We start from the raw sequence: 27,503 nt of genomic DNA on the forward strand, positions 1-27,503 counted from the left end.
ACTTTTTTTTTTATGTTGATAGACAGGGATTATTTGCATTCCCATAATTGCTTGCTAATTTGAACAATGAGGTGGTACACTGGTCTGTTTTTTTTTACAAAATTCACTGTGAAATTAAGCTACTGTGAAATGAAATTAATGGTTTACTTAATAATTTAAAGGATGTCCTAGCATCTGGTTTTCTCTGTTGGTAACATGTGACGACATAAAATCTGCATGGTAACCCCTTCTATTTCTAACAGTGGACATCATGAGAATGTATTTTTGAGACAGTGTATGTTCCAAACACTTAAATAAACAAAAGATGTGTTTATTAAAAGCATATTACAGTATAATGGCCTGAACTATCATTTATTGCACAGTAATGGTTATTGGGATTACGCACTGCTAAACATTACCTGTTAAAAAAATCTGTTTTTATAGAATTTTATTTTGCAGTAAACCATTAATTTCATTTCACAGTAGCTTAATTTCACAGTGAATTTTGTAAAAAAAAACAGACCAGTGTACCACCTCATTGTTCAAATTAGCAAGCAATTATGGGAATGCAAATAATCCCTGTCTATCAACATTACAATTAGTTTAAATGGACTTAAGAACAACATTTTGTCCTTCTTCTGTACTATGCTAAACGTAGCTACTAATCATTAACCTGCCAGCTCCCACCTAATAACTAAACACTTGCACTTATCTGCTATTACTTCTAATTATAGATTGCTATTACACATTATTGCTATTTGCATTACTTGGATGCATCATGCTGTTCTACCTTTACATGTACAGTCAATATTTTACTATAACCTTATAATTTTGATTTACTTGCTATTTCCAGTACTGATAGGATGCCAACTGCATTTCATTGTCTCTGTAGTTGTACTGTTATAGTGACAATAAAATTAAACCAAACCTAACATTACCTAACATAAACCTAACTAACACTGTGTTTGCAACAGTGAGTTACTAAGCTATATTGAACAGCAATGGGTGTTATTGGCTCAAGTTTAGGCCCCACTGTATGTTGTCAGCAGTTGCAAAACCAATAACTGATTGATGTGTCATTAATAAATCAAGACGGCCGTGGTGGAGCAGCAGGTAGTGTTGCCCCCTTACAGCTCCAGGGTTCCCCGTTTGATCCTGAGCTTGGGTTACTATGTGAAGTTTGTTCTTCCTCTGTCTGCAATGTTTTTCTCTGGGTTCTCCAGGTTTTCTCCCATGCCAGTATTTAGTTGTGCGTAGGTATGAATAAATTCCATTCCATGTACTCGGAAATAATATATAACCTAGGTGCAAATGGGTGTGTAAATGCAACAGACTGTTCAGGATGTATTTCTGTCTAGTGTATATTGTATGAAGGGCTGGATCTGGAACCCCTACACAGGATAAAGCAGATTGCACACTTTAGATGTTCCAGGACAACCCTTTCTGTGTGATTGTGCTTCCTTTAATACTATTCTGTTTAAGTCCATGTTAATTTTCCATTTCAGCTGACTGAGAAGTATGCTGCCCTAAGGCTGCCCTTGGAGATGTGCACTTCTTCATTGCTACTTCTCAAGCTTGAACACACACCTTAGCAAGATGTCCGTGAGAGAGCGACAGCGACCGTGGTCTGTGTACAGAGCTTCTACGCTGGACATCTCCTCTGAGATGCTTGGTCTGGCCCTGGCAGGTCAGACATCGCAATAGCAAAATATTTATTCTCAATGTCATCTGGAATAGGACAAACTCTCAAAATACTCTCTTGTGATCATTGACAGGCTTTTAATTTGGATGGATTTGTATTTTAATAATGGTTATATGACTATGGGCTCTAATCGTCCTTCTGAAAACATGTTGAAATTTGTTTTTGTAAAAAAAAAGATTTTATAGTTGAACGTATTTAAATATGAACCATTTTTTACAGTCACAACACAATGAACATCAATGGGTATTTGTGTCACAATAATCATAGATCATGAAACATCAAAATTCCTGAAATAAGCCTACACTGGTACCTGATTTTTCAGGGGTGGAATAGTTAGAATAATGTTATACTAAAGTTAAAATGTAACTCTAAATCAGAGGTTCCCATCCACAGGTTCATGACCAGTACCAGGCCGTGGAAGAGTTGCCACTAAGTCACAAGAACATTCTGGAAGGAATTGTCTATAATTATGACAATCATGTGTATGCCCTTTAATTGCCAATATCTAAATGTAACTTTAAGTGCAATTTTAGAAAACATAATTACCAAACACAGATTAAACAGATTTAGCTAAATATTTACATGAGTGTCAAACATCCATCGAAAGTTTCTTTTCCTAGAGGAGGTAAGAAAAGACCAAGCGATGGTGATAATGTACTGAATGGACTGGTGAAAAAGAGTCAAAAGAAAACGGCCTTGGGAAAATAATGACTCATATCTAAAGTAAAGTTTTTCCTCTCTACAGTTAGTTCACATGCTAGAAACATGTCTAATTTTTGGATTAAAATGTGCTGTTTTTTGATGTTCTCAAATATTATAGAAAATATATAGTAATAGTAATATAATATAGTAATAACTATGCCATTTTCCAGTCTTTGTAAAATTGCTAGTGTAATGGCTGGTTAGCGACACATCGCCATGTCAAGTAGGCTTTATTGTCATTTCAACCATATACAGTGCAGTACACAGTAAAACGAAACAACGTTTTTCCCAGGAAACAACAAGGTGCTCTATCAAACAACTTAAAATAACAAAAGAAACACAGAACTATACAGAACTCTATACTAAAAGCACAAAGTGCACATGTCAAATTTTCATGCAAAAAAAAGACAACAGACCTGAACAAGAAATCATATTATGTCTGTATAATATTCCAAATAAATACTGTACCTGTGAACATTTGGTTCATTTGTGCAAACAAGATTATAAATGAATTAATCTGAATGTGAAATACAAAAATAAACAATAAGCAAAATATTAGCTTATTTACCATTAAATAGATTTTGTCTTATGGATTGTGTCAGTTTATGTCAGCTACTGGAATCCATGCTAGTCTTGGCTTTGACAAAGATAACAGGCTATTTTAGTTATTTAAAGCTAGCTAATGTTTACTTGTTAGCGGAATTTACCTAATATTTGTTATTTAAAAGATTAGGTTCACAACTTTTGGGTGTGTTTGCTTAATCAAGCATATTATAATTATTATTATTATTATTATTATTATTATTATTATTATTACATATTATTTTTCTGAGGTAAAACAGGGGCTGCACATAAGCACATTCATTTTAGTAAGAAGCAGGTTAAAAGTGAAAAATGTATACCATTGTTAGCAAAACTGAAAGGATTAAAAGCTAAACCTTGCTCATTCAATTGATACAATAGTGTATAGTTAATCGCTGAATGAGAAAGGATGCTTTTTCAAATTGTATTGAAGGTCAGAGGATGTTACATATAAAAAAGTGCTATTTTATTAATAAGCCAAACTAGTAATTACATACAATTAAATTGCAATTATACGTTTTCACCATGGCCTTCAGTTTTCCTCAACAATCATGTATTGTTTGCATCAGTAGCCACACAAGTATTGGAATGAGTTATATTTTGAGTATGAAATATATGAATAACACATACATTTCCCCTAATATACTGGACCTTTTCCTCGATTGCATCTTCCCAATGGAACAGCAGGTGTTTATTCTAAAATGACACAATCCTTTAATTCTTCTTTTAAAGGAAACAGCCAGGACCCAGACGAGCCTGTGTTGGAGTTCAGCCTTGGTCAGTATGCGATGTCTGCATCATTTCTCTTTTTCTTATTCCTTTCTTTGCATCACACCCATAAGGTCACACCTATTCGGGTATGAGGTTATCTATTATTCGTGAGCACTGGCCTCAATCTCTGTGGTGTGTTGTTCTGGTGTCACCCTGATGTCTTAATGGAGACACAAGTGCACAGAAATGTTTTTAAACCCCAGTCTGTGTGAGGCTATCCAGAAGGGAATATTGTAGATGTGTGTATACAGTATATATAGAAGGTCAATGACAGTGCCTGGCTAAAAGCTTATGTTGTTGAAGACGTTGTGCTCTGCTCCATGTCTTGGTAAATACAGTCCAGTATGCAGTGAGAAGCCTTTTTTGTAGCCATGTCTGTTTCGTATACACTGGATGCTTTATGGAAAATTCTCACCCTATTGTGACCTGTGTGTGTGTGTGTGTGTGTGTGTGTGTGTGTGTGTGTGTGTGTGTGTGTGTGTGTGTGTAGCCTGCACCGAGCTTACTACACCGTGTTTGGACCGAAAACCCAACAGCTTTGTAGCTGTGAGCTGTACAACTTCACCTCAAGCCTTTTGGACCAAGCATGCTCAAACAGAGATCATTGAGGTAACAAAAATTCGCATTCAAAAATCCAATGCAATTATAGAACACATCTTGCAATGCAAACCTTAAAGCTGATAACGTGCAATGATTTTTTTTTTCCAGCCACAAAATCTATTCTTATAGATATTGATTAGAAGAATCCGAATCAGAATACTTTATTGATCCCATATTAAAATTGTTTAATTAAATTTGTTTAAATTAACATGGTAGATACACGTGTATAGAATATTTTTGTACACCGAGGGATTAAAAATTCCCTTCACTGGAACTAAGGAGGTAAAAATGGTTTTCTACTTTTATGGAATTATTTTTATGCCAAATGTATTCAATGTAACATTACAAGAAATAGAAAAAACATAATACTTGAAAAAGAGAAATGAATAAAAGCACCCTGAAACTAAAAAGACTTTGTCAAAAACATTTAATAACATTAATGTCTTACATAGACATCATGCTTTGCAGTGGCTGGTCTATGATTAAAAAACATATTCCAATGGCTCTTTGAAATAACACCACAAATATTAATTTCAAACTAATGTTGTAATCAACTTGGCAAGAAATTGTCTCTACCAACGACAAAGACTAAATTCAAAGAAACACATTTAGCTCCATATTTTGCTGAAGTCTGCAATCCTTGGAACTGTTCATTCATATCCAACTAGCCAGTGAGGGTAATTCGCTGTGAAGAGTTTAACCCCCAATGAGAGTTTGTCTGTGTATGTCAGTATTTTCCAAACTATAAATGCGTAAACAAAAACCCAAATCAGCACTTTCAGAAAGCATGATTGAAGCATGATGAAATGTAAAACTGTTGACAAACAAGGTTTTGATGCTATCTTACATTTTTGCCATTGAGTTCATGTTCTTCTTATTTCTATTGTATATTTGTGTTAAATTTTTAGAATATTACATTCAAATGTTTTTTTTTTTTTGTTCCATGCCCTTTCCCTGAAAAAATTTTGCAATGTTTGAATTTGCATACCTGAATCTGATTGGCTGAAGTATTGTATGACACAATAACACTATAATAGCAAATTGGTCGGATTTTTTCCCCCTCATGTAATATTTACTAAAATGCCTTTTATAAAGCTTTTTCAGGTATATAAATGGATACAAAGCAATTCTTTCTGTGAACTGGCCCACCTTCCTCATTTGCAGTGTATTAAAAAAAAAGTCACTACAAAAGGGGGAAGAATGTAAAAGTGATGCAATTTGAAATCAGTAATACCACAGCATGTTGAATGCGCTGTCCTGATTGTCTAGAAGATATTTATTATTTACTGTATAAGCACTTTCAACAGTACTTCCAGCTTTAAAGTTTATATTAATGCATTATTTCTAGTAGGTTATCATTTTCATAGTAACAACTTATATTGGGATTAGTGTTGTGGATGCCTCATAATATACAAACTTTTGTCAAATTTTGAATAGTTACATAGATGCAGCGATATATTTTTGAAGGCATCTTAATTATAACCATTTTGTAAAGGTCTATAGGTGAAAAGGGCTTTTTTTGTTTGTTAGTGTTAGAAAATTTCTGTGGTATAGGTGAAATAAAAGATAACAGCAAGGTGGTAACATTATCCTTGCTTTGTGTCTACAGATTTATTATTTATTCTCTTATAACACCACATCCCATTTTAATGTTTAATTCCTTTCTTATTGTCCTATGTACTAAAATTCTATTCTAATATATATCTAGTACTATATCTAGTATTACGTACTTAAAAAAATCATGCCAACTGTCTGGACATACTGTAATCTACTTAATATATAAAGAATCATGGTTTAAAAAAGTATTTTATATAAGTTAAACTATCCCAAAAACTACAACTATCTGTAAAATATTTTTTAAATAAAAATAAAAATAAAAACAATGAGTTTTCACACCAAAATAAAAACAAAAAAAAAAAAACCTAAACTTTAAAAATGTACCTGCAATATGGGTGAAAACCTCATGGTATTAAGTGCTAAGCTCTTTTGTCTTGTTTACGACGTAGAAAAGGTGGGAATTAATACATTTTTATGTTCTCATGTTCAATTCCCATTGATATCTATATATGCAACTGAAGATTGCATATATTAATTAAAGATTTTTCAGTTGTAATAAATGTTCAGGCAGGTCAATTCAACATTGATTCATTTTTCCGGCTTGTTAATTTAAATATTAGATCATCTAATCTTTTGATTATTTATTCAACCTTGTCAAATACATATTTACAAATATCAAGGCTTTTGCCTTATATTAGATATTTAGGAACTCAAACTAAAGCTAAATACAAACTAAAAGTAATTAGTTCAATAAGATGCAAATGCACTCAAAGCCATTTATGCATCTAATTAAAATGAAACTGAAATTAAAAATCAAACTACAAACTGGAATTAAAATAAACGTGTTGGACTTCTGGTTGGAGCATTATGAGTTCAAATCCCAGCACTGCCACTGTTGAGCCCCTTGAGCGAGGTCCTTAACCCTTAACTGCTCAGTTGCATAAAAGTCAGTCACTCTGGATAATGGTGTCTGCCAAATGCTGTAATTGTAAATGTTTATTTTTCAGGGCACAACGAACCCCATCTTTTTAAGCAGTGTGGCCTTCTTCCAGGATTCCTTCATTAATCAGCAGACGCAGATTAAACTCTCCGTGTATGACGTGAAGGATCGCTCGCAGGGCACGGTGAGAGTTAACAACACAAGCAGGTTTTAAGCAGTCCAGCTTCCAAACATGTGTTTAAATTAGCACATGATAAATGAAGATGGCAGAAATAGGTTTTTAAGTATATAAGAGAATGTTAGACTGTTGGTAAGTGCGATAAATACTGCCAGCCGTGATAACAGCAGTAATTTACAACATTGGCTTATGTTTTGGCTTAATGTCATTAAAGTAGACAGATCTGTCGTGAGTAAAGCCAGACAAACACTGGTAGGAGCAACTGGTTAATGCTACAAATTCTGCAATGAGAATGAATTGGCTGACTTCTAGGTGAGTGGGTAGTTCACGTGTAACTAAAATCTTTGTCACTTAGTAAACAACAACAAAAAATCCAACACCATATCACATTTGTATATCTTTGTATGACCTCTTTCTATCACTTTTCTGGGTTGCCCTCTGCCGATAACCACTGCATATGATAACAGTGTTTGGCATTTAGAGGAATCAAAAGGTGCCTAAGGCTGTGGTGTGATAAAAGATGATGTATCCGTGATGATGTATGTGTCCCAAGGCTCAGATACAACCCACGAGCTCTGACCTTGAATTAATATATCTGTGTTTTATTTATTTATTTACTTATTTATTTATTGCTGGCTCACAGAAGTGCAAGAAGAACATATTTTAAACAACTTTTTTTTCCACATTCTTAGTGAAATACAATTAAAGATAGAAACCTGAAGGGTTTTTGGTTGTCCCTCTGTCTCTGCATGAAAAAGGGTTAAAGGACATCCCTTTCAGGAAGCAAAAAAAAAAGCATCAGTTTTTAAATAACCTCATTTTCTTCAAGGGTACAAAAAAATACATCAGTAAAATTGCTATCAAACATGCATTTTCTCTCTTCTTCTTCTTTTTTTTTTTTGCAGATGTATTTATTAGGCTCTGCGATGTTCACAGTAAAAGAATTGCTGCAGGACAAGAACTACACACTTCACCTGCCACTTAGGTACAGACCTTGTGTTATTCTGAAATCTACTTAAAATTTGAAAGAATGCTAAAAATGTGAAGAAAAAAAACCCCAATGTGTTACTCCCTTTTGTATAGTCAAGTCATTGCAGTACACAGTGAAATGAAACAACGTTCCTGCATGAACAGTTTTGCATTTAAGGACCCATCACTGAACAGCACACCTCAACAAGGATCAGACTATACATTAGGTGCCACCCAGATGAGGATGGGTTTTCTTTTGAGTCTGGATCCTCTTAAGGTTTCTTTCTCATACCATCTCAGGGTTGTTTTTCCTTGCCACTTTTGCCACTGGCTCACACATTAGGAATAAATGTATAAGGAATAATCTTATAAGGGAAAAACGTAGGGGTGCTAACATAATTTTATTAACTAATGTATTAACCTTTTTAACTCCGTACAGCTGCTTTGGTACTTTGTCTATTGTTAAAAGTGCTATACAAATAAAACTGAATTGAATTGAACTGAATTACAGGGGGGTTACATTAAACAACATAAATGAACACTAGATGACACAACTAATAAGAAGATACAGACCAATATGCAGGACTACATACAAGTACACATGTGCAAACCTGTTCTTTTAACATTAATGCAAACCACAATACAATGAAACGGTAAAACTGTGAGTGCAGCACTGACAAGGACACAGAGTGAAGTTTGTGATGATGCAAAGAAATGTATTTAATTTAATAAATATTGTACATTCCTGCCCAATAGCCTATATTTTTATGAGCAGGTTCAGTGGATGCGACGAACAAAATGTCTTTATTATGCCTTAGTTCAGCAGAGAACAGGTGTGTGGGGAATATCACCATTACCGCCTGGCAGCTGGATGAAAAGAAGGAGCAGCGGGCACAATTCAACAATCTACCAGACACCATCAATGGCAAGGTGAGATGTACACTTATTGCCAGCATGAACCCATTCCCATGTATATGTTTTTTAGATGCTTATCAATAATTCAAAATATTATGGTAAACTGTATATGAACATCAAGGAGTGTTTAGTGTGAATGTGATCATAAAACTAGTAACAATTAAATCTTTCGGGTGGCTGCCTGGGACTACAGGCTTTTCTTTTTTAGGGGTTTTGATCAATACGTGGGCAGATTTGTTGAGTAGAGAAGGATTGTGTTAGAGTAGTATTAGAGTTCTGGTCAAATCACCGTTCTATCCTGTTTACACGTTGTACTTTTAGACACCAGATATTAGTATTTTGCATTTTTCAATAACAATTGACTTATAATAAATATATAATAAATATTCACTAGGTGATACTTGATTAGCAGGTTTTCAAGATTAGCAGGCTGTTGGTGGTTAAAAGCTCCTTATGCAGCATACTATTAGCAGGAAGATGATGGGTTTTTTCCAAATGGTTCTCACATAATGTGTAAAGCACATTAATACAATGTCTTGTATTATGTAGCATTGCAATTTCCTTTCACTGGGATTAAAAAGCATGAATGCCGATCTCCCGTGCAAGGTTGATATAATTATTAATAACAATAATAGAGTTGCTCACACTATCTTTTCTAACTTTCTGTAAATAATAGCTTTCTTAATCTTTTTAACTTATACAAGTAACTTGATACTTGAGTTACAAAGAGAAACACGGAGATTTAAGACATTATGCAGAATGTGAGATCTCTGGCAATTGAAAAACCTGCTGAAGGGACTCCATGCAGGAAAAGCTGCTGGCCCCGTTGTGGTAAGTCCCAGGGTGCTCAAGAGCTGTGCGAACCAACTAGGAGGTGTCCTTCAGCGGATCTTGAACATGAGTTTGGAACTCAAAAGGGTCTATGTGTTGTGAGAAATCTCATGCCTTGTTCCTGTGCCGAAGACACCTTGACTTAGTGGCTCTAAAGTCTACAGATCAGTGGCTTTAACATCCTACATCATGAAGTCCCTGGAGAGACTCGTCCTTCAACAGCTGGACACCTGGATAAACCGGCAAAAACTGTGAGGGTCATGTTCTTTGATTTTTCCAGTGCTTTTGACACAATCGAGCCGGCACTTCTGGGTGAGAAGCTGACAGCAATGGAGGATGCTTTCCCTCTTGTGTCTTGGATAGTACCTGATGAATACTACCTGACTGGATATAACTCAGTATGAGCGTTTACAACACTATGTGTCGAAAAACGTGATCACCCTCTGACGGTTAAACAGCTGCTCCACCATATAGATGTTGTACGTTATAGATAATATAGATATAGTTATATTTGTTAAATCAATTGATTTTTATGCCACGCTTAAATGTTGTTGATTTGTTGTGCAATTATGTGTAATAATCAGTATTAAGGTGCTGTGTTCTGATTTTATTCATTGTACACCACAGCAGTTTGCTAATGCTGACACAAATTGAATGCTCTAACCCCCTTATAAATACTTATAATGTTGTGGAACATCTACAAAACATGCTAATCTTACTCATCATTTACTATATAGCAGCTAAAATCTGTGGTTCCTCCCACCAGCTTCATTTTCTGACCTCAAACCTATTAAACACCTTTGAGATTATTTGAAATCCTGACTGCAACCCAGGTTTCCTCAACCTACATCAGGTGTGTTCAGTCTTTTCCATTAAGAAACAGGTTTGGTGCAGGTTTTCATTCCAACTGATCAAGGGTTGAAAACCTGCACCCCCACTGGCTCTTTTGGAAAAGATTAAACACCCCTGCCCTACATCAGCACCTGAATTTACTATCACTCTTGCGGCTGAATGAGTACAAATCTCCACAAGCACACTCCAAAATCTAGGTTGAGTGGAGGTTATTATAATGGCAGTTATAAAATTTGGGGACTAAATGCGAAGTGGGATTAGTGTAGGCTTTGAATTACAGCCAGTATTACTGTTAGAAACACTTTCTCAGCCAATCAGAATTGTGAATTTTATCACCTCCTTGGTGTAAGCAAAACTACCAAACATTTGTGTATGATTTATTTCTTTCTCCACAGACGGTCCTTTCTGTCGATGAGAGTCTGACAGAATCAATAGGAATTCGAGCCAAATATGCCTCTTTGTGTAAAGACACGCTCCTGCGAACAGGTACGAGTTGAGTTTTTTTTTTTTATTATTATTTAGGTCAGTTTCTTATAATGAAATGTACTTCTGTCTTTGACTTTGGCAGCTAGCCAAATGTAGAGTGTATTTGTGTAATTCAATGCAAAAGGTGTTGTATTTATTGCTATCTTGGACTTTCCTGTTTTTCATCTTCAGAAGAAACAGCGTACAGTTATAAATTTTCTCCATTTTGAGCAACAACGGCAAAATATTTAATCATTTTGATTAGTCCAGTAGTCTCTCAATTTGTGGAATTATAAACTAAAACAACAAGGTTTAGTGGCGGAGGGTAATACAGTAAATGTTATTCGTTAGTATACATAAGTAGCTTTTTCACGTATCTGTATTTTACTGAAGTATTTCCATTTTGGGAGACTTTTACTGTAACTTCTCTACATTTCATCGTCAAACAGCCAGTGTCATTGTTATCTAGTGCAATTATCTTGTTGGGAAGTTCTTCAGAGAGCTTTTTGCCTCCACTCATTATGAGATGTTTATATATTTGCATTAAGAGACTTTGAGTAATAACTTTTTTATAACTTATCGACAATTATTCTAACCTACAAAAATACTTATTTGGTACAGTACAACTACTTAAAGAAACCAACTGCTACTTGGCTTTGCCTTTTAGATAGAATGTCCAGTACTTTTTTTTTTTTTTTGGTGTCATTCCACTTTATTAAATGTAACTTATTTTTATTGGTTGGAAAATTATTTCTTTATAGATTTCTTGAGTTAATAGCAATGTGTGGTCAGAATTTCATGTGAATTGCTGCAATGGATCTGTGTTTAATAAAAAATTACTATGGTTACAATTGTAATTGGGCAGCACATTAACTTAGTTGATCAAACTGACCAGAACTATAAACCAAGCAGAATTAAGTATTCAGACTGACCATTGTATAAGTGATAATTCATAATCACGTGTTCGAAAGCTTGCATTAATAAAAACTGAATTATTTTGCATCTGGCACTTCTGTCTTAGCTGCTTTAACACTCTTGAAGAACTAAATTTTTATATTCTTATATAAACTCAATGACATTATTATCCTTCGTAGTATTTGGGGGAACCATGTCTCGAATGTACCGTTTACCCACCACTGACGGGAATCACTTGCGTATCCTGGAGCAGATGGCAGAGAGCGTGCTGTCTCTCAATGTCCCACGGCAGTTTGTTAAACTACTGCTGGAAGAGGACTCAGCCAGGTAAACATGAATGCACATACTCATGCTGAAAAACAGTTATTAGACATAGTAATGATATTTAATCTTAGACATGTCAGGATCACAGGGTTAATGTACACTAGGGTCTAGAAGTCTGGGATAGTCTGGGATAGTGAAATTGCTTCTGGTTTTCATTCTTTACTGATTTGAAATGCCTATTTTTTTCATTGCAAATGACGCAATTGACAGCAACTCGAGTTTAAGTAGAATTTCAGTGTTTCTTCGTGATTCATGATCCATTTTTGGATCAAATCAGTGTGTTGCCTGAGCACATGCTTCAACTGATAAGATTAAACCAGAGGAAAATCTGACATCAATCTGTTATTGTGTTGTGTACAGTCTGATTTCACACGTGATTGACATGGTCTGTATCACAGTTTGCCATCTCATAAATGTCTTAAATTGGCCCGGAGAGGATGGCGCCGTGTCTGGATCATGTTCACGTATGCCTTCTTCTTTGCCTGAAAGAGAATTAGCCTGTATATGTGGATGACATGTTCACAGACAATAAAATAAATTATTACATGGAATTCTAAAGAATAAAGCATAAACTATCTAAATGAGCATTTATAAAGATATTAAAAGAGAAACCAATAGTCATTGGGTTAGCAATTGCATGCCGCTTGGGAAAGTTTCAACAAACTTTATAGACAAAAGTGTTTTTTACTTTGGTTGGATAAAAGATCTTGAGTGGCCTGCTGAACTCAACATTACTGAATATGAAATTACTGAATGAATTGGAACACTGAGTGCACCCTAGGCCCCCCTCATCCTCACAATCAGTACCTGATGTAGGGTAAAATCTAGTGGAACATCTTTCCAGAAGACTGGAGCTTATTATAACAGCAAATGGAAACTAAATGTGGAATGGGATGTTTAAAAAATGGGAAACAAAAGGTGTATTATCTCAATTTGTGCTTTGATGATGTGTTACAGCGGGAAGGTTTCCTTCAGAAGTAGACATTGCTACATGACTGTATGCACACACTTACATAGACACAATATTAAACACCAAGGGAAAATTATCGTGTGTGTGTGTGTGTGTGTCCACAGAGTATGTGAGCTGGAAGAGTTGGGGGAATTATCTCCGTGTTGGGAGACTCTCCGGCGGCAGATCGTAACACAGTACCAGAGCGTCATTCTCACCTACCAGGAGACACTGAAACACCAGCAGGAATACAAAGGTGTGTGGAAAACAATGATGCAACGTGTTTATTATGTGTACAGTCAAACTTCAACATTTTTGGAAGAGAATTGAACATGTTTAAGGATTAAATTCACAATTATGCGATTGAAATTTGAACCCCACACAGCAAAGCTACTTAATTGTTGACAGCTCATGAATGTGGAAGAGGGCAGATAGCTCAACACTTTCCACCGATTGGGTTAGTAATGTTTCATTTGGTTCTTCAGATTACTGGTTCGAAAGTATTAGTAATAAAGTAATGTGATTACATTGAGTGAAACCTTCACTTAAGGAAGGAACCCTCATCTTGCCATTTATAGCATGAAAGAAGATCTTGGCCTATTGTTCTATGAACTTTTATAGATTGTTTGATTTGTATATGGCATCTTTAGTTCAGTCCATTAAAATGTAGAGACTGGTATGATGTTTTGGGGTTAGGGTCTCATCTGACACCAAAATTTGATTCTATTTGCTTCAGGAGTGTGGATTGCTCCCAGGCAGGACTTCTTTGGTGCAACCTTTTCAAAACAGATTAAACATGTCTAAAGTTGATTTAGAAACTAGCATTTCACATTTGCTCAGTACTTTTGCCATGTTTTCAAACATGTCCTTAATAGAGTGTTTCTGTTGCTAACAGTTTTTTTCCCCCTCTCTCTTACTTTCTTTCAGGCCCCTCATTCAAAGCAAGCAACCTCAAAGCTGACAGGAAGTTGGAGTTCATGTCTACAAACCTCCATGTGCAGAGGATGCGAGTGCAGGATGACTCTGGGTTCGGTGAGACGCCACCTTGCTCATCTCTGCCATTCTCTTTGCTCAACCTTCGACCATAGCTCTTCTAGTAAAGTCTGTCCGCTTAACAGACATCTTGGCACCACTCCCAGCCAGTTATTTTCAGTTGTATATAATGACCTATCTACTTGATTGCAGAGAAACCCAAAATAGACTAAAATAATGTTTAAAACATGGGTTTTTACAGAACTTTACCCTTAACAATAAATGACAGTACACCAGCAAAATATTATTGAAAGACCTGCAAAATATAGAAGACACAAATATATGTCAAAAAGAAAATATAAGGAACTGTAGACAAAAAAAAAAAAAAAAATTTTATTTTATATATATTATTTTTATTAAATTTTCTCTCTTTTTCTTTCCCATTCTATTTACCCATACATTCAGTATCTGGTTTATTTGCACAAGGAAGACACACTATTTAGTGCACTTGCAGACACACACACACACACACACACACACACACACACACACACACACACACACAGTCTTGGCTGTTTTTTTCTTGTTTCTATGCTTTAGTGCTAAAACTGTACACAGTTCTTTCTTTCGCTCATACACACAGGCATACATATTATCAATTTTGAATTATTATTCACTTTTGTTACTTATTCTCTCTTTCTTACACACACACACACACACACACACACACACACACACACACACACACAACACATACCCTTCTCTCCTTTTTAGGACACAGTCCACTGAAAGCACTGACCTACATTGGACACTAGCTATCACACTAGCAAGGCACTAGATATCTGTTTCAGCTATCTGATATATATCATTTAGAACCTATATTGTGTGTGTGTGTGTGTGTGTGTGTGTGTGTGTGTGTGTGTGTGTGTGTGTGTGTGTGTGTGTGTGTGTGTGTGTGTGTGTGCGTGTGTGCGTGTGTGTGCGTGTGTGTTTTTTGAGTGAGACGAATGTTATCTCTCTGCATCGTGTAAGATTCTTAAGCTTGTGTTTATTCACTGTGTTCTGGATGATCTGGTATGTTTATTCTTGTTTATAATGTGTGTGTGTGTGTATGTGTGTGTATGTGTGTGTATGTGTGTGTATGTGTGTGTATGTGTGTGTGTGTGTGTGTGTGTGTGTGTGTGTGTGTAGATCACACATACGATGTGGTGACAATTGGCGCTCCAGCAGCTCACTGTCAGGGCTTTAAGAACAGCGGCCTGCGTAAACTCATCCAGAAATTCGAGGAGGCCAAGAAACAGTAAGTGACTGTGATCGAACTCTTGCATGAAATAGAATAACTGTGTGTGTGCGTGTGCGTGTGTGCGCGCGTGTGCGTGTGCGTGTGTGCGCGAGTGTGCGCGAGTGTGCGCGCGCGTGTGCGTGTGTGTGTGTGTGTTAAACATACTGGGGTGTGTGTAGGCAAGGTTTTAGGGTTTTTATGTGTGTAAGACATGGGTATATAGAATCAGTTTGTTAATTATTGGCACCCTTGGTAAAAATGGGTAAGAAAATGAAAGGAAAATGCGAAGTGTCAAATTATTGGCGCCCCTTTATTTTGCTCTTTTTAAAAGTCTCTTCAAGTGTGGTCCTACAGTGTATGATTTGCCTTGGATTTATAAGCCAAAATCTTTTGAAAGTGTTTTTAAGTGTGTGAGAAAAAGGAAGTGCCAGAGAGACCTTGTGTATAAGAAAAAGAGCTAATCATTTGCTCCAGAGCTTGTAAGAAAGACAGTAGACAATCCATAAATGCCTGGATTTCAAAAGAGTGTAATGTCCTATGTTTTGTTTATGTTGAACAACAGCCATGAGATGGTGGACCTCATAAAAAATAATTTCCTCACCACTATTTCTGACAAAAAAAACACTTGCCATGTGTTGTCACTGAGAAGCTGAACACCGCAAATGTCATCTTTAAGGAAAACTGCCCTATGGCGGAAAAACTCACTTGAGCATCCGAACCAAATCATCTTGATGTTGAACATGAATTTTATTGCAATTATTTCAAACAAGGCTCCTTAGAAAAAGATTCATCTAATTAAACTCCTAGACATTTTCATGCCTGTCATTTCCAAGGTTTTGTGTGTTGGTGGATCTAAGAGAAAAGCAGAAATGCCTTTAGACTCTGCTTGATATGAGGCTGGTCTTTGTACCATAGTAACTGCCCACTCAGCATTGTTGTGCATTGAGCTCAGCACATTACATCAGCTCACATGCTCTCTCACACATACACATTCACATATGCACACACACACACACACACACACACACACACACACACACACACACATCAGTGCTCTAAAATCACAGCTTTGCTTTTCCATGTATCTGATTGAAATTATAAAATTATATAAATTATAAAATCAGATTAGCATTTAACACAGAATCTCGTTATATTTCCAGTTATAAGCGTTGACTTAAAGTGAACATCCTGCCTGAGGATTATTTTACTCTGTATTTGCTTGTCCATTATATATGACCGCATGCTGATTTTCTCCGTTTTGTTTCGCTTCTCATTGTAGCTTCTAATCAGTCATTTTTTTCTTTTCCATGCTGCCTTTATAACCTCTTGTTTACCAAGAGTAAAATTTCCTTTCTCATTTTCTTTCCTGCTCTTTATTTGCCTTTGTTTTCCAATCAGCATTTATGAGGAGGAATGGTGAGTTTATTTTAAGTTGATTTTTGTCTCCCCTGTCGTTTTGTGATTTTTTTTATTTAATTTTATTTTTTATGTCGAAGGACCTTTCTAAGGACCTTTTTTTTTGTTTGTTTGTTTTTTGATCAGTTATGAAAAAACTAATTATTTGTAATCTCCAGAAATCTTCCCATTGACTATAACTGTAAATGTGATAATTAGGATTGTGTGTGTGTGTGTGTGTGTGTGTGTGTGTGTGTGTGTGTGTGTGTGTGTGTGTGTGTGTGTGTGTGTGTGATTCATACTCCTCCATACACACAAACATACAGTATATGTCTCTGTTCTATGTATGTTCCTGTTCCACAATGGGGATGCATCACGGAACTCTCTTCACTGTATTACACTATGGGAAGAAACACAGGTTGATGGGTCTCAAAAATAAATAGATCAGTTCAGTAGGTGATTTCTGGACACACATGTTTGGTGTCTGTGGTTTTGCTTTGGAGTTACCAGGTTAATAGTGCGAACAAGGAAGTGGAGGTTCTTGAAGGTTACATTAGTTTTTTGTTCTATAGTTACTGCAGGACCGATGGCAGTTTATCCACAGGTTCAGAAGTGAGAAAACCCCACCATATAAATCACCCACTCACATAAATTACCACAAATGTCAGTCTTCATAAAGTTCCCATTCAGAATTAAATTGATTTTAAAATCCATTTAAATGCTCATTATAATATTTGGAGGGAACAATTCTTTAAACAGATGTTGCTATTTTGACATGTTCCACTGATGTAGAATCAGAATCATCTTTATTGCCAAGTATCATTGGTTTGTCACGGTGTGCTAGTGCTATAAAAATATAAAAAACAAAAAAACTAGGGAAAAAATGATAAGTAAAAAAAGTAAAATGATAAGTAAATAAAGTTCAAGGCATTAACTAAACAGTTTTTTGTAGGAAATGTACAGTGAGGCAGTCCAATGATATGTCCCAAAAGGTGCGCTTCCAGATGTTGTACAAGCATTAGTCCTTGGATTGGACTGCCCAACTAAGCTTTATAGTGGTCAAAAACAGGAAGTGCAACAAGTGGTAATAAAAGTCAGTTGGGACAGTTTTTTGCTTCACAGTTAAATATCATCTTTGCTTTTATAGAGTTACCTTAAAAATTCCCTATATAGTAGCTATAGTCACTTAGTCACAGTAATAAATCTCATAATTCCACAACACAATCTATGGTTATGAACTGCTGATCCTCCAGACATCGAACATATATTGGCTGATGAAATTTGGACTAACCAAGAAATGGTGTAGATATTGTACCTGTATTCTTATAGATTGACAGAAAGACAGACAGACAAATAAATCAAGAAAAATATATCGATTTTTATATTTCAATACCACTTTAACTAAATTAAGAAGTCACAGACCCATTGGCTATGAATTACTGACCTTGTTGGTTTTGAGCCACTTGTATAAGATATTATTGCTTTAACTTATTGTTAGATAAACAACAGCAGCTCAGTGATTTGTGGTTCTGTAAAAATGACCAGAAGGTTGTATTTTGGGAATTTGAAGGTTAGAGATGATGGGTTTGCTAGTATGTTAGGGCTAATGGGTTAGAGTTAGAGGTTTAGGACTAGCAGGTTAGAACTTGGGGGTGAGATGCTTAAGGTTAATGCATTAAGCTAGAGTGATCAAGCTAGTTGGTTAGAGTCAGAGGGGTAAAGATTGATTAGTGTGTAGGTTGTAAGAGGTAGAGGAATAGCTAGTTGGAATCCTAAGTCATCTTGGCATACACTGTTAAGCCCTTGGCCAAGGAACTTAACAGCTCTGTTCTTAGCCTGGATTCAGGCCTCCCTTTTTTGGAAATAACTGCTTGCACACTGGCTAAATGTAAATCAAAGTTGAAACTGCATTTTTTACTTACTGAAATCCTTGCATTCAAGCTTCAGCTTTGCTGTATGTCATAACTTCCATGTTAATTTGTTTGTGATCAGGCACACCCTTGATGATAATATTGTGGAATGTTGTCTAACAGAAAGGTGGCACTTATCTAGTCATACAGAGTTGTAATGATTGTAATGGATGTAACACCCTGTGTCCATGCAGCAGTTCTCTGAGCAGCTCCCAGTCGATCATGTACATCCCTCAGGACATCGTCCGCGCCAAAGAGATCATCTCACACATCAACACTCTAAAGACTCAGGTCAGCTACTATGCCGAGCGTCTCTCCCGCGCCGCCAAGGAGCGCTCCGCCAACGGCCTGGAGAGAACTCTGACAATATTGGCAGACAAGGTGGGCATGTAAGATAAGAACTAGCATTATTAAGAACTAGCACATATAGGCAAACCTATAGCTGTCACAGGCTGTAAGAGTGAGCAGCTTTTGTGGGGGGTGCTCTTCTGCTTTCTCTTCCGTTACTGTAAATCCAGTAATACATACTGTAAGAATGCACAATCAATAAATATGTTTGAGGTTCATAGTTTTTCGAATTTTGTATAGCTCAAAATCTCTTGCTGTTGCAGACACGGCAGCTTGTGACAGTATGTGACTGTAAGCTACTGGCATCAGCAGTGCAGGCCCTAAATGCTGCCAGGCCAGAGTACATCGCCTCGAAGAACTCGCCATCAGCTGACTTGGAACATGTGGTGCTACGCAACGACCAGGACACATTGCTAGCCAAGTGGAGCAACAACCGTTCATCCCTACATGCTGACTGGCATGAAGAGGAATGGGTAAGAGCACTGCTGATAGCGTGCTGGAGGATAGACTCAGACTATCTGAATTCAATTTGCTACTATCATCATGATTGCCATTATTAGTGAAGATAGTGAGCTTGTTTCAGAAGCAACCATGCAAGCCCTACCATGATACATATTTGACCGATAAGCTTGTATGTTTTCGATCATGAGAGAGGATTTTATTTCTCACTTAGCATTGACACTTTGGCATTTCTATTACATTGGTAAAGGTTAATCCTGTTTACAGAACTGTGGCTCATCTCTGTGTTCATTTGTTTTGATATATTGACCCCTTCCTTATAGAGGTTGTTGGTGATGTCAGTGACTATTGTTTTTGGGGTTTTCTTTACATCACTATTTCTAGCAGTAAATACGTTTTTCTTGGCTCTCTGTTTTTTGTGTTGGTTTATCCTTTTTAACAAGAGTCTTTGCATGAAAAAAGTCAATGCTTAAAACTAAGAGTAGATATTCAGGGCTATTTATTCCTCAAACAGTCGAACAATATAACATGTTCCAAAATTTCTTGAAAAGTAAGTGGGTTTCAACAAAAGGTCTGTTCAAGATGTTTAACACATGTAGCTAAAAAAAATGGCTTTCTATTCTAATACAGTCTTCGGAAGAGACTGTAGCTGCTGGTTCTCATCAAAACAAACAAAAAAAAGCCCTGGTAACTCAGGGTTTTCCCACAGGCAATAACAGTAGCAGTGGCTGCACTACAAGAAATATCAGAAACCAAAGCTAGATCTAAAGCATTAAAGCTAGTGTTTGTTTAGTCTGTAAAAGTATTTGTTATTTGTGTCATGTTGTGGCTGCTCTGAGGTAAAATGGCTGTTAGTTACATACAGTATCTCACAAAAGTGAGTACACCCCTCACATTTCAGCAACCATTTTATTATATGTTCTAAAGAGACAATATTATAGAAAGGAATCTGGAGTAGTCAATGTGCAGCTTGTATAGCATTATAGATTTACTGTTCTCTTCAAATAACTCAACATACAATCATTGTCAAAATAGCTGGCAACAAATGTAAGTACACCCTAAGTGATGATCTACGTCGTTTAACCATTCAGACACGAGTGCTTCCAGCATTGCTTTAGAGGTTGCAGAAGCGGAAGGTCTGATTGTCAGTGCTCAGTCCATACTCCGCACACTGCAACAAGTCAGTTTGAAGGGCCGTTGTCCCAGAAAGAAGCCTCTTCTGAAGTTTCCTCACAAGAAAGCTCGCAAACAGTTTGCTAAAGGCAACTTGTCCAGCATGAATTACTGAAACCATGTCCTGTAGTCTGATGAGACTAAGATAAGCTTGTTTGGCTTAGACGCCCTGGTGAGGAGTACCTTGAAAATTGTGTATTGCCTGCAGTCAAGCATGGTGGTGGTTCGTCATGGTCTGGGGCTGCAGGAGTGCTGCTGGAACTGGCGAGCTACAGTTCATTGAGGGGAAAAATGGATTCCACTAGGTACTGTGGCATTCTAAAACAGAACATTGATGCCCTTCCTTCAGAAACTGGCCAGTCTTTCAACATAATAATGACCCCAAACACATCGCCAAGATGACAACTGCCTTGCTGAGGAAGCTGAAGGTGAAGTTGATGGAGTGGCCAAGTATGTCTCCAGACCTAAACCCTATTGAGCACCCGTAGGGCATCCTCAAGCAGAAGGTGGAGAAGCGCCATCTGTCTAACATCCAGCAGCTCTGTGATGTCATTATGGAGGAGTGGAAGAGAATCCCAGCAGGTTGTGTCTGGTGAATTCCATGCCCAGGAGGATTAAGGCAGTGCTGGATAAAAGTGGTGCTTACACAAAAAACATTTTGATCACAGTTTTGACATGTTCACTTAGGGTGTACTCACTTTTTTTGTCAGTTATTTAAACAATAATGGCTGTATGTTGTTATTAGTGTCCAATTTTCATTTCTATAGTATTGTCCCTTGAGAACATATAAAAAATGGTTGCTGAAATGTGAGGGGTGTACTCACTTTTGTGAGATACTGTATTTAATTATTTGTAAAATTTTAATATTTATACATTTATTTATAAAAATATATGTAACTGTAATATATATGAATATTTGCAGAGTTTTGTATTGTTGTTTAATGTAAATGATGTCATAGAAAAATCAGTTTACATTTCTTTTTGTAGATAATACAACTGAAATATTGTGCTTGTCTGTGTATATATAAACATGCGATTATGTGTGTATTACTGAAGTTGAGCGATGAATGCTGCAACAGCAATTAAGATCAGTTTACCATAATATGACAAGGATATAATCCAAATATCCTTTGTACTGTTCTGTTGTGCCTTCAGGAGAAAGTGTGGGTGAATGTGGATAAGAGTCTGGAGTGCATCATCCAGCGGGTGGATAAGCTCTTGCAGAGAGAGCGATTACGCAGCAGTAGCAGCAGCGAGGACATGTTCCAGGCTGACCAACAGAGCGCCGTTCCTAAGAAAGGTAACGAGAAGTGCCACGCGTTCTGGATCAACCCGGCCTGCACAAATGAGTGTCAGTTAGCAGTTTCACCGGAGAAGCCTTCTTCATCATCACCACCTTCATCTTCACCCTCATCATCTCTGCATGCTCTGAATCCTGCATGCCCCCTTAATACAGAAACTCCTGCCTGTAGGTGTCCCACGTGCACATTCTTTCTTTCTCTCTTTAATTTTTTTCTTTCCATTTTTCGTGCTCTACGGTTTATTGCATGATCGGAATTTTTTTTGTTGATTATACTAGAGCACATACGCACACTCAAATGTTTATTCCATTCTCAGATGATTTACTTTGCTCACACTTAGAATTACACTGCTCTTGTGTAAATGTACTTGTACACATGATCAGCTTCCTGCTGTTTAGGTTCTGCTGTTCTTGTCACACTCTAACCACAGTTAGTCACACTCTTACTTAAATGACTGTTTTCCAAGCAATAAGAATAGGCCAGAAACATTGAATTTGCACTCCTTTCATTTTTTTTTAAGCATTAGTGGTGATAAACTAGCGAAAGTAACAGACCGAGTAAGAAAAAAAAAAAATTCTTAGCATCAAGGGCAACACACTTAAAATGACAAGGAATTCCCAAAGAATTATTATTGTAAAAAAAAAAAAAAGTAGTCGTCAGAGGTAAACCTTACGAAAAAAAAACTGAAGATGTTGCAGAGAGGATAGTAAAGGTACAACTGTTTATAGCTGTTGTAACAGAAGTGATAACAGGAACTGACTTGTTCCACAGATGCACCACAACACTACACATGTATATATATTTATATGTGAGTTTGGGATGATCGATATATATTACACCAGCACAGAATGCTAGAAGTATACTAAAAGTAATTTGACATTGTAACGTCAACGTAGAAAGGTGTATAAATGTATTGCTATATACATTTATAGATATAAAGAGGAAATGAATGCAGTGTAAGGGTGTGATGTGAAAGGTTGTAACATTATTGACACAACAGCAGACAAGAGCAGGTTGATTAAATAAAATTTTATTTTATTTGTATAGCACTTTTTTACAATGGACATAAAGCAGCTTTACACAGATGAAGCGGGAATAATTGCGTTTATTACATATAAGCTAGTTCCTTATTATTGTTGATCCCTGATGAGCGAACCAGTGGTGACTGTGGCAGGAAAAAACTCTCTGAGATGGTATGAGGAAGAAACCTTGAGAGAAACCAGACTCAGAAAAAAATTCTCATTTGGAATCTATTAAACCGCAAGTTATGGATTATCTTAAAATTCCCAGGAATCCGCAGGGATTGTTCAGGAACGTTAGGAATAACATTTTATACTATGTATTTGGTCTAATACTGTAGACTATAATGTTTATAAAGTGACATAATATCTAGATGAATTCACTAAGGTACCATAGGGGCTGCAAGGGTTGCGTCCAAAACTCGCAGATTTTCAAAACTTGTGGGGGGGGTCTTAGAGTGCAGCTCCCACAAGTTCCGGGGGAACACCATATCCCTGTTTTGCTATAATGACCGTGTGCACAATAACTGGCATGAGTCATTGGCATTTTAGATCGGATCCATCAGATTGTCAACTGATCTTTTGTGCAAAGGATATAACATGGTCAGTGTTGCTAATTTTTCGACATTTTAATGGGAACCTAGAAATAGTGCTGAAATTGAAGTAGGAAATATTTCTAAATATAAAAGAATTTGCCTTTGCTTTAAATATTTCTAAATTCTTAAACTACAAGTTTGCAGATTTAAGTAGGGAAAAAAACACATTTTGCACTTATAAAAAAAAAAGAGAAAAAGTTTAATTTTAATTCTAATCTAGCGCATGTATTCTATCAGTTCCTGGGAACGAGTTGTTGCTATAGAAATGTGTATATATAACCGTGCCTTTACACATATGTCGGGCATAGTTTTTGACAGATTAGATTGGAGGATTTAAGCAGACTGTGGTACAAATAGTAAATGGTTGTTCATGTTTATTTGGTGTGGTTTAATTTAAATCAACATGGTCCTAAATTCCTCACGTACATGTTGTACATAGCTTATGCTACATGGACAAAAGTTTTTGGACAACTGAGCATAAGATTCTGTGTGCTTTTTTTAAACCTTTTATATTCCATTTTTAGTGCCCATTTGCTGTTATAATAACCTCCAGTCTTCTGGTTTGATGTTCCACTAGATTGTGGTGTGTGCTTATGGAGATTTGTGATTATTCAGCTATAAGGGCATTAGTAAACCCAGGTACTGATGTAGGGTGAGGAGGCCTGTGGTGCAGTCGGCGTTCCAGTCTGTTCCGAAGGGCTAATATATATAAATATTTTTGTCTATATAGTGTATTAATGCCTGCTAATGTTGTAACTGGCTGCTCTGATCAATGTGGCATTATTCTGGTAGGGGGTTTCCCCATAGCAAAGTGCTAACAAGCTGAATGTGTGATTGCTAAAAGTAGTAACTATCTGTGTATATTGATCATGTGTACATTTATACGAGAGCAAAAAATCAGTATCCGTGTGAAATCCCAAATCAGTCCCACTCACAGCTTAAATTCACAGATAAAAAGACATCACACATGAAGCCTTCATTATGCTTTCCTGCTTAGGTTTTCTCAGACACACACACACACACTCACGTTTCACTTTACTTCCCCTCTTCTCACCTGCTCATCAGCGTGCATGATTCCATAGCAACAGGCTTCTTGCTATCTTTGTCATTAGTTATTTTTGCATCAGCTAAATTGTTTTTTTTATATATATATATATACCACTCATACCTCATTTCTTTTTTCTCAATTTTTTTTTACTTTCTCGTGAAACTGTTGCTATTAGTCAGTCTATGACCCTGGCCGTGTCTGAGTCTTGGTATGTGCCACAATACAAAGATGTCCAATGTAAATATGTTAAACAGTCAGTGCCACTGAGTCATGTTTGCTTTTGTTGCCGTGTCATTTCTCAGCTCTTTTTTTTTTTCTTCTTTTTTTCCTTGTGCAAATCACGTGACCAGCACCCCGCTCTGTGAATTGGCTCGCTGGTCTCGAGTCTTTGTGGTGTTGCCTTCATGTTAATCTGAGCCAGCTAGAGAGGGCTTGCATGACTCAGACACAGAGCATGCTGGGGGAGGAATTATAACAATAATTGAATTGATGATCGACAGAAATAGTAAAGAGAAGATGACACCCAAACATCCATAGCATAGAAAGAAGGGAAATTAGAAATAATTGGAAATGGAAGGTCTGAAAATAAAGATTTCCTAGGATGTAAACTTGGGGATAACTACTGTAACAATCCAGTGTTACAAGCCTTCAATGTAACATGAAGCAGGATTTGGTGAAAGAGTAAAAAAAAAATCCTGCCAGGTATACACAAGAAGTGGTGGTTAGGGGTAGTGGTGCCCTAACGGTAAAATCTTTGGGTTAATGATCAGTAGGTTTGGGGGTTCAAGCAGCACCCCAGCAGCACCAAGCTGCCACTGCCGCTCAATTATTTCTTCTCCAGGTGTGCCGTATCATGGCTAACATGACAAGCTGGATTATGCGACAAATTTTACTTTGCTGTAATGTACATGTGACAAATTAATGCTTGTTTGAGAATATACGATCCGCAGATTTATAGATATTAGATAGTCAGACTTGCACAGTGTCACCTTACAGTCCCCGGTTCTATCCTGACCTGAGGTTGCTGTATTTGTGAAGATTCTCCGTATGTCTTTCTGTTGAGATCTTAATTTCTTGTCTCAGTATAAATATCAGTTCGTTAATTAAATAAAATAAATTGTCCCTTGGTGTGAACGTATGTCCAGGGTGCCCTGTGATGAACCTGGTGACCCATCAGTAATATATTTTTGCCTCAGAAATGCACAAGAACAACTCTGACAAGGATAAATCTAGTTTCAGGCTATTTTGCTTAGTGCAGCTTTAATATTAAATGCAAGGTGGGGTTATTTTGCTTAGATTGTGTGTTTTGCCATGTTTAGCCATGATGTTTGTGTGTGTGTTTGTGTGAGCTTTGCAAGTCCAGACTGTATGTGCTGGTTGTGCTACCTAACTGTGCATGTTGCCCCTCTAGATGGCAGTAGCACCAGAGAGGAGAGTTACCCAGGTAAGAGCCCAACCAACGCCTTATTGCTGATGTGCTTATGCTTAATGTTTACCATAAAGTCGTTTTTTTCCCCATAATTTCTCTGTGCTTTATGTTGTCTTGTGTTTTATTTATGTTCTATTTGTATAGAAGTAGAAATTACATCACAGTGTTACATACTGACTGTTTCAGAGTGAATTATACTGGGCTGTTGTTCATTTTTCATCTGTGTGACCGTGCATGTGTCAGGTGAGTGGAGTGAGGCACTGTATCCCCTGCTAACGACACTAACAGAGTGCGTGGCAATGATGAGCGACAAGGCCAAAAAGTCAATGGTGTTCCTGCTAATGCAAGACCGAGCACCGACCATCGCCATGGACCTCAGCGTGCAGTACCGGCGAGACGTCGTCTTCTGCCAGACGGTGAGTAAACACAATCATCAACATACATGAATGTAGTGAAATAGAGTTCAGAGCATCTATGCATATATGGAATCTGGAATGTAACTAACATTCTGATTAACTCTCAGTAAAGTCGATTGACGAGGTCTAAACAAGAGGGATTTTAGTTGCAGAGCTTCAGGTTGGATTGTCATATTCTCATGATATATTTTGAACACTAGAATATAGTGTATGTAAAGTGGAACTGATGGGAAATTTGCATGCCTAGGCCATATGCTAGCTCAGGTGCCTCAAGCGTCCTCATGCGGTCATCGCCCAGACCTTGTGCACAAAAGTCTGATGAACTAGTGTCTAGCAAGAGCTGCAGCCTATCAGGAGATGTAGTTTGTGTTTAGCAAGAGAGAGAGAGAGAGAGAGAGACAGCTTCATAGTGTTAAACTAGCTAAATGGACTAAGTGACTGAAAGAGCCACATGCTTTACTTTATGACATCGCCCATCTTGGTAGGTTTGGACAGAAGACTCTGAGAATTACCCTCTGAAGTACTCCAAGCTTTGAGTATACAGCAGAGCAACCCATTTAAAAGAGCTGGCAAGCTAATGTCAATTGATATTTATTCCATAGATTATGCTCGATACCACAGAAGTTCGATTACACTGAGGCAGGTCATGATGCACGGGCGCTGTTGCTTAATCAGGCAGTTCCACTGAAAGCTAATAGGCTGGCTCAAGGATAAGCCAGTGTTTGTTATTTTTTTTATTTTTTTTATTTAATACGCAGTAACTGTGACAGCCACATAAATTTACAGAATACAGGGCATATATTCTCATATAATGCCTGCAAAACTAACAATAGGACTATCATAGGACTTCATCCCAAATTCCTTCCAGTCTTCATTACAAATTATATCATGTCCTATTTGTTTGGATTAGGACATGCTTTTAGA

General features: G+C 36.9%; 1 protein-coding gene across 25 annotated transcripts in view; it reads left to right on the plus strand.

Moving 5' to 3' along the window:
- The window catches only part of inpp4ab (inositol polyphosphate-4-phosphatase type I Ab), a 64,436-nt gene that overhangs the window by 19,861 nt on the left and 17,072 nt on the right, over positions 1–27,503 (plus strand). For 3 of the 25 annotated variants that reach the window (XM_083532072.1, XM_083532050.1, XM_083532061.1), the window contains 17 exons: positions 1,485–1,666; positions 3,698–3,742; positions 4,227–4,345; positions 6,901–7,017; positions 7,917–7,996; positions 8,799–8,910; positions 10,974–11,064; positions 12,138–12,285; positions 13,357–13,487; positions 14,159–14,263; positions 15,395–15,503; positions 16,884–16,901; positions 18,985–19,171; positions 19,402–19,611; positions 21,926–22,238; positions 26,146–26,178; positions 26,407–26,579. In XM_083532072.1, the coding sequence (XP_083388198.1) occupies positions 1,576–1,666; positions 3,698–3,742; positions 4,227–4,345; positions 6,901–7,017; positions 7,917–7,996; positions 8,799–8,910; positions 10,974–11,064; positions 12,138–12,285; positions 13,357–13,487; positions 14,159–14,263; positions 15,395–15,503; positions 16,884–16,901; positions 18,985–19,171; positions 19,402–19,611; positions 21,926–22,238; positions 26,146–26,178; positions 26,407–26,579 (2,082 nt within the window). In that variant the 5' untranslated portion in view covers positions 1,485–1,575. The remainder of the gene's footprint in view (positions 1–1,484; positions 1,667–3,697; positions 3,743–4,226; positions 4,346–6,900; positions 7,018–7,916; positions 7,997–8,798; positions 8,911–10,973; positions 11,065–12,137; positions 12,286–13,356; positions 13,488–14,158; positions 14,264–15,394; positions 15,504–16,883; positions 16,902–18,984; positions 19,172–19,401; positions 19,612–21,925; positions 22,239–26,145; positions 26,179–26,406; positions 26,580–27,503) is intronic. The other 22 variants (XM_083532054.1, XM_083532073.1, XM_083532055.1 and 19 more) reach the window with 13 other exon arrangements.

Source organism: Silurus aristotelis (genome assembly GCF_946808225.1).
Source record: "Silurus aristotelis genome assembly, chromosome: 2".
Classification (NCBI taxonomy): domain Eukaryota; kingdom Metazoa; phylum Chordata; class Actinopteri; order Siluriformes; family Siluridae; genus Silurus; species Silurus aristotelis.